This window comes from Saccostrea cucullata, unplaced genomic scaffold (genome assembly GCF_032062105.1).
Source record: "Saccostrea cucullata isolate Sc308-1 unplaced genomic scaffold, CSIRO_AGI_Scuc_v1 ctg20158, whole genome shotgun sequence".
Taxonomy (NCBI): domain Eukaryota; kingdom Metazoa; phylum Mollusca; class Bivalvia; order Ostreida; family Ostreidae; genus Saccostrea; species Saccostrea cuccullata.
This window is the reverse complement of record NW_026938009.1, coordinates 1-8,226: the sequence shown is the minus strand read 5'-3', so window position 1 is coordinate 8,226 and position 8,226 is coordinate 1. Positions and strand designations below refer to the sequence as shown.

General features: G+C 36.0%; 1 protein-coding gene across 1 annotated transcript; it reads left to right on the top strand.

Annotated features, from left to right (window-relative positions):
• Window positions 1–7,669: 7,669 nt before the first annotated feature.
• Window positions 7,670–8,218, top strand: LOC134249270 (uncharacterized; the record flags this gene model as incomplete). The annotated part of the gene is made up of 1 exon (XM_062731638.1): window positions 7,670–8,218. A coding segment is annotated over exon 1 (549 nt), but the record flags the coding sequence as incomplete, so codon positions are not given.
• Between the last annotated feature and the right edge of the window lie 8 nt (window positions 8,219–8,226).

Below are 8,226 nucleotides of genomic sequence, written 5' to 3'. Positions count from 1 at the left end.
AAGAAAAAAGTCGCTATTCGTGAGGCCAACAAAAAAGCTCGCTGTAAATGTTGCAAGGAGAGGAGAAATTGGACTGTTGATCGTGAGTGGAATAAATGGGTGTTCAGTGATGAAAGCCAGATAGTAATTGGGACGCACATTAAACATGTAGAATTCGACAATAGTTATAAGTTCCGAGTACCTACTGATATACTCCCCATCCCCATCCCCCGAGATTTGTGTGTTATCAATCAATCTCTAGAACCTTCAATAATTTTTTTTCAAAAATATCGTGAATCTTTATTTTTGAACCAAGATTATTTATGATCAAGTTCTAGTATATTTTTAAATACAAGGAATCTTTATCTTGACCTTTTATACTAAGAGGGGGCGTACACAGGCTTTGTCTGTTGTCATTATGATTAAATAAAATATGTTTAAAGTATCAAATTTAACCTGAGCCAAAGACCACAGTTCTTGATTATTGAGTGAGCTTAAGCGCGGTGTACTGAGACGTGTTACTTTCAAGCTGCCTGGTTAAAATATACGGAAATATCAAACGAAAATAAATATATCCCAAAAACCCTTCCCCCAACCTCTGTTTCCAACGACAAAAACAGAGGATCTATAGTAAAAACAGACAGACATAGCAATTTTTAATATAACCATCCCCCCGACTTCCTTTATGTTTGGAGTGGAAGTGACCAAAAAGTGAAACGTGTACATTATATATAGAACAACCCACCCGGAACAGACAAGATAGACATTTACATGGAAGATATGTCCGCTGGTTATCCTTTAACATGGAATCAGTAATACACCATACCAAAAGTAAAGTGTTCCAAGGAAAGAATGTAACGCCTGCTTTTAGCTTCTCTAAATATGTAACTAAATTTAAAAGAGGTCGGTTATTTACATGCTACTACATGTAGTATAATACGTACATTATTTCATGAAAAAAATAGCTAGCATGAAAGTTAAAAAATGCACACACACAAAAACATCCACACATACATTATGTAGTAAAGATGTATAAAACTGCGATAGAGTCTGTCAAAAAAAGGATTCCCCTCCCTCAGATGATTCAATGAGTAGAAATAATTATGAACTATTTTACATGTGTTAATACTAGTGTTGACAACGAGTACCCGGTTAACCGTCGAAAGATGCGAGTATCGGTTAGGAAAATTGCTATTCGGTTACTCGGATAAAATGCATCTTATATGGTAAATAACTAAAAAATAAAATGTTAATTTGTTTATAAGCGTACAAAGAAACATTTTTCTAATTTTCTTTACCGTTAGACTTAAGATCTATGGTTTCACTAATAGGATTGATTAGTTTTCACAGTTAATTGATAGCTTTGATTGCCAGCAGGTTATACAAGTTTTGAAGACCCAAGTTATAATTACCTCATTAAATAATTTAACAAGATGCCACCAAAGAGACGTATACATGTATAGCTTGGAAGTATTTTAAAAGAAGAGCTGATTCCACGCCTGTAAAATGTAATTAATAAATAATTATTCTCCTTGATCGTGACATATATGGGGGTTGAAAATTAAAACTGATGAACGCCAATTGTAAAATAGCGTGAAACATGGAATTTTTATTTTTCTTCTGATTTAATTAATTTTTTGATTATAATTATATTTAAAATTCAAGATATTGCGTGCGTGTTCTTTTTAAGTTTATAAATAAAGTAAATTCACAATACCTTTGTGTTTTATTAGAACCGATGAGTAAAAGATGAGATACAGTCAAGGGACATAATTATTCGCCACTTCCGCCTAAATCGCGTCACGTTTTCTCGCATGTTCGGTAAAGTATGGCTGAGCGCTATTTTTAGACAAAAGATTTTTTCCATTCTATTTTTATCTTTGTAATACAAAAATTGATGACGTGTACACAATATTTTTGTCGTCTGCTATATTGTTTGTCGATAAATATATCTGAAAACAAGATGGGTCGCAAGGGGAAAGAATTAGATACGTCCGTCAGAAATATGGTTGTAGAAGCATATAAAAACAACAGAAATACATCAGAATTGGCGAGGATATTAGGAATCCCTAGGTCAACAATACGTAGTATTGTTAAAAAGTTTGATGAAACGGGACAGGTAGAAAATCGACGAGGAAGAGGGAGGAAGAAAGTGTTTACCGACAGAGACAAAGCAAACTTTCACGTGTAGTTAAAGAAAACAGACGAAGAACTTACGAGGACATTACAGGTATTATAAATGAGGAAAACAATCATAGATTTTGAACAAGAACTATAAAAAGAAAAATTCACGAGCTTGGGTACAAACGAAGGGTTGCCAAGAAAAAAGTCGCTATTCGTGAGGCCAACAAAAAAGCTCGCTGTAAATGTTGCAAGGAGAGGAGAAATTGGACTGTTGATCGTGAGTGGAATAAATGGGTGTTCAGTGATGAAAGCCAGATAGTAATTGGGACGCACATTAAACATGTAGAATTCGACAATAGTTATAAGTTCCGAGTACCTACTGATATACTCCCTATCCCCATCCCCCGAGATTTGTGTGTTATCAATCAATCTCTAGAACCTTCAATAATTTTTTTTCAAAAATATCGTGAATCTTTATTTTTGAACCAAGATTATTTATGATCAAGTTCTAGTATATTTTTAAATACAAGGAATCTTTATCTTGACCTTTTATACTAAGAGGGGGCGTACACAGGCTTTGTCTGTTGTCATTATGATTAAATAAAATATGTTTAAAGTATCAAATTTAACCTGAGCCAAAGACCACAGTTCTTGATTATTGAGTGAGCTTAAGCGCGGTGTACTGAGACGTGTTACTTTCAAGCTGCCTGGTTAAAATATACGGAAATATCAAACGAAAATAAATATATCCCAAAAACCCTTCCCCCAACCTCTGTTTCCAACGACAAAAACAGAGGACTTAAAAACAGACAGACATAGCAATTTTTAATATAACCATCCCCCCGACTTCCTTTATGTTTGGAGTGGAAGTGACCAAAAAGTGAAACGTGTACATTATATATAGAACAACCCACCCGGAACAGACAAGATAGACATTTACATGGAAGATATGTCCGCTGGTTATCCTTTAACATGGAATCAGTAATACACCATACCAAAAGTAAAGTGTTCCAAGGAAAGAATGTAACGCCTGCTTTTAGCTTCTCTAAATATGTAACTAAATTTAAAAGAGGTCGGTTATTTACATGCTACTACATGTAGTATAATACGTACATTATTTCATGAAAAAAATAGCTAGCATGAAAGTTAAAAAATGCACACACACAAAAACATCCACACATACATTATGTAGTACAGATGTATAAAACTGCGATAGAGTCTGTCAAAAAAAGGATTCCCCTCCCTCAGATGATTCAATGAGTAGAAATAATTATGAACTATTTTACATGTGTTAATAGTAGTGTTGACAACGAGTACCCGGTTAACCGTCGAAAGATGCGAGTATCGGTTAGGAAAATTGCTATTCGGTTACTCGGATAAAATGCATCTTATATGGTAAATAACTAAAAAATAAAATGTTAATTTGTTTATAAGCGTACAAAGAAACATTTTTCTAATTTTCTTTACCGTTAGACTTAAGATCTATGGTTTCACTAATAGGATTGATTAGTTTTCACAGTTAATTGATAGCTTTGATTGCCAGCAGGTTATACAAGTTTTGAAGACCCAAGTTATAATTACCTCATTAAATAATTTAACAAGATGCCGCCAAAGAGACGTATACATGTATAGCTTGGAAGTATTTTAAAAGAAGAGCTGATTCCACGCCTGTAAAATGTAATTAATAAATAATTATTCTCCTTGATCGTGACATATATGGGGGGTTGAAAATTAAAACTGATGAACGCCAATTGTAAAATAGCGTGAAACATGGAATTTTTATTTTTCTTCTGATTTAATTAATTTTTTGATTATAATTATATTTAAAATTCAAGATATTGCGTGCGTGTTCTTTTTAAGTTTATAGCGAGCGCAGCGAGCTCAATAGACTAACGTGTAAGAACAGAGGAAATTCGGATTGAAATCTGTACATACGTCAGCCAAATTTCTCTGTGCAACATTCCCAGAATTCCTGCACTACCCAATGTCCTTTGCGCGAATATTGCCGAATAAATAAATAAATAATAACGTAAAGCATATATCAGACTTTCAGTTTGTAGAAATCTTTCAAAGAAACAAGAAATAACTCTGCAATGTTTTACAACAAAAATTGCACTAGTTCTATAATTTCAAGCAGACGCTCGGCTGTCTCCGTAAGCTCCGACGAGCTTTGTGACGTCGTATGACGTCACAGCTAGTCGAGAAATCTCGTGCGGCTTGACGTTCGAAGTGGCTGATCTCAAGTGTTTTTGATGGTACAACTGCGCTCGCCCCAACGGTCACACCGTAAAACATATTAAATAAAGTAAATTCACAATACCTTTGTGTTTTATTAGAACCGATGAGTAAAAGATGAGATACAGTCAAGGGACATAATTATTCGCCACTTCCGCCTAAATCGCGTCACGTTTTCTCGCATGTTCGGTAAAGTATGGCTGAGCGCTATTTTTAGACAAAAGATTTTTCCCATTCTATTTTTATCTTTGTGTTGTAATACAAAAATTGATGACGTGTACACAATATTTTTGTCGTCTGCTATATTGTTTGTCGATAAATATATCTGAAAACAAGATGGGTCGCAAGGGGAAAGAATTAGATACGTCCGTCAGAAATATGGTTGTAGAAGCATATAAAAACAACAGAAATACATCAGAATTGGCGAGGATATTAGGAATCCCTAGGTCAACAATACGTAGTATTGTTAAAAAGTTTGATGAAACGGGACAGGTAGAAAATCGACGAGGAAGAGGGAGGAAGAAAGTGTTTACCGACAGAGACAAAAGCAAACTTTCACGTGTAGTTAAAGAAAACAGACGAAGAACTTACGAGGACATTACAGGTATTATAAATGAGGAAAACAATCATAGATTTTGTACAAGAACTATAAAAAGAAAAATTCACGAGCTTGGGTACAAACGAAGGGTTGCCAAGAAAAAAGTCGCTATTCGTGAGGCCAACAAAAAAGCTCGCTGTAAATGTTGCAAGGAGAGGAGAAATTGGACTGTTGATAAATGGGTGTTCGTGAGTGGAAAAAATAAATGGGTGTTCAGTGATGAAAGCCAGAAGAAAAAAGACGAGGAAAAGTACAGTGCGCAGCTTGTGTGTCCGCCACATATTGAAATATTAGACAACAACCTTTGGCCCGGTTTAGCCAGACATTTTCCAGATAACGCATATGTATTCATGGACGACAATGCTCCCGTTCATAGAGCTAATTTAGTAAAAGAATACATCGCTAATAACAATATAATTACAACATCATGGCCTGCCCAGTCCCCTGATCTAAATATCATCGAGAACATTTGGTTAAAATTAAAAAGAACACTGGAAACCCGTGCCGAATTCATTAACACAAAAGATCAGCTGATGGCGGAGATTCGGACTGCCTGGGAAAATATACCAACTTCCGACATCGAGGCCCTGTATAAGACAATTCCCGGCAGACTAAATGAAGTATTAAAGATGAAAGGCAATTTAACAAAGTATTGAGGTAAGATGGGCATTTATTAATTTTTAAACAGCTCCTAAATATCAAGGTGCGCTTTGTAAAACTTCGGCGGTCATTTTGAAGTGGCGAATAATTATGTCCCTTGACTGTAAATGATACATATGAATAAATCATCCGAGTACCCGGGTACTCGATCGGAAGATTGAGCGAGTAACCGGTTACTAAAAATCGTCCGATTTGCCAACACTAGTTAATACGTATTTCAAAGTGTTTACACTTATTGTCACTCTACATGATCCGTTGTGGGATCCAGATGTATTTTCATAATATTTAAATATAAGTTAATATGATAACTGAATATCTTAAAGTTTCAAAGAAAGGAATTGTGAGGTTATAAACATGTATAAATGTAAACAAAACTTGATAGCATAAAATGGGAATTAGATAACTTTTGTTATCTAAACGTGTTCTACTTACCACACTAGCTGACATGCTGCCAATGTCTTCAAAGAAATAATAACCGGTGGAAAAGCTGAAATGCACGACAAAATACCGCTTTGGTGCGACTTTATTATGACCATATAAGGTATTATCCCTCATTTCAGATACAATCCTGATATCGGGGGATGAATCCCAACTTGTTTAAGGGGTAATTCTATGAAATTTAACATGTGTATACGTACTGTCATAAAACTTTATAAAAAGTACCAGCATTACAATTCACATCACCTTTGACCTTTAAAATTTGTGTGGCGGATGCTGATAATTGTTAATAACCTCAGTAGTAAGTAGTACAGTGTACAGTCACTTTGCAGTCATGATGACGTCATGGGGTTTTCCAGACTCCACCCACAGGTCATAATGTGGGTCACAGTCAAAGGGTGAGTTTACAGTCACTGACGTCATAGGGTATTAATTCAACCACACCCACATGTCATAATAGAAGTAACGGTCAAAGGGGGAATCTATGATTAATTACATCTGATATATTCAAAGTCATGGAGCAGTGTACAGTCACTGAAGTCACGACATAAAGTCCGCCGAGAACCTGTTTTATAAATACGCAATAACTCTCCGCATGCCCCTGTGCTAAAAATAGCGACAGGTAATACTATAAATACTAATAAAACAAACGGGGCGGGGCACTTTGAGAGGGGAGAGAGAGATCCTAGGGAGTTTTGGTATAAAATTACATTGCATAAGCTCAAAATCTTCTTGAAATATCGCCCGGAAATGATAGTGTTACACATAGACAGAATGTATAAATTTACGACCTTGAACTTTGACCTTTTCATCTCAAAATCAATAGGGGTCTTCCTTAGGCCACAGGGAGTTGTTATGTAAAATTTCATTGCAATAGCTCAAACGTTTCTTGAGATATCGTGTGGAAACGAAAGTGTTATAACAGACAGAATTTGCTTATTTATGACCTTGAACTTTGACCTTTTGACCTCAAAATCAATAGGGGTCTTCCTTAGGCCACAGGGAGTTGCTATGCTAAATTTCATTGCAAAAGCTCAAAGGGTTCTTGAGATATCGTGTGGAAACGAAAGCGTTACAGACAGACAGAAAGACGGACGGACGGAGGGACGGACGGACAGACGGACGGACGGACGGACGGACGGACAAACCCAAATTAATATCCCCCACTTTTCAAGCGGGGGACAAAAACGTTGCCAAAAAGTGTCCGATTTGATGATCACGTACAGATTAAATTGATTCCTTATGAAGAAAGAAAAGGAATTTGGATGCAGTATGCTGTAGATAGGGCTCATTTCAAGAGGAGAATCAATCAAGCAGAAACCCTGTTTTCACCTCATTTACTTGAAAAAATTAAAGACTATAAAGTTTCTATAGTAAAGATGACGTAATAAATGGGTGTGTATGTGTATAAAGTAGTACTGTCTACATTCAGATCGTTATACAGTCAATACATGCATGGCAAAACAGTGCATTATACAGTCAGTGCGTTTTAAAATTCAGGAGTCTACAGTCATTAGCCACGTGATTTAAACCATTTATAAAGGGATTAAATTTTGAAAAAGTTTCATTAGTTCTGAACAAGTCTCAGAGAAAGAGGATACAATACCTTTTCACCTTCTGAGATTTTCAAGAGAGATGGAACAAAAACATCAAGACCTTATTAAGGCAAACTACTCGACACTGGTGAAGAAGATGCTGGCTGTTCCTGTTGCAGGACATCTTTACGCCTCAAATATAATTACCGATGAAATGAGACAACAGATAGACGCAGAGAAAACCAACTATGACAAAAGCAGAAAATTGATCAGCATCATTTTACGCAGAGGTTCAAGGGCATTTATGGGACTTAGAACGGCATTAATGAAAGCCAATCAAGCCGACTTATCCCGACTCCTGATAAATAAAGATGATGACACAAAGACTGAGTACGAAAAGAAGTTGGCCATGGCAAGATCATTAGTCATTAGTACTAAAGAAAGAAGAGGTTCCTTAAACGGAGCAAAGAAAACTGATCAACATTCTCGAGAGCCAAGATGTAGGATAAGTTTGGACGAATTTAATGACTTATTCCTCACCGTCATGCCTTTCAAGGGGGAGATGTACGTTCACATCCGTCATCTAGTAGAATCACATGGTCGTTTCATTGCCACCAAAAAGGGAGTTACCTTTCCCTTAGCCCGTTGGTTAAAGTT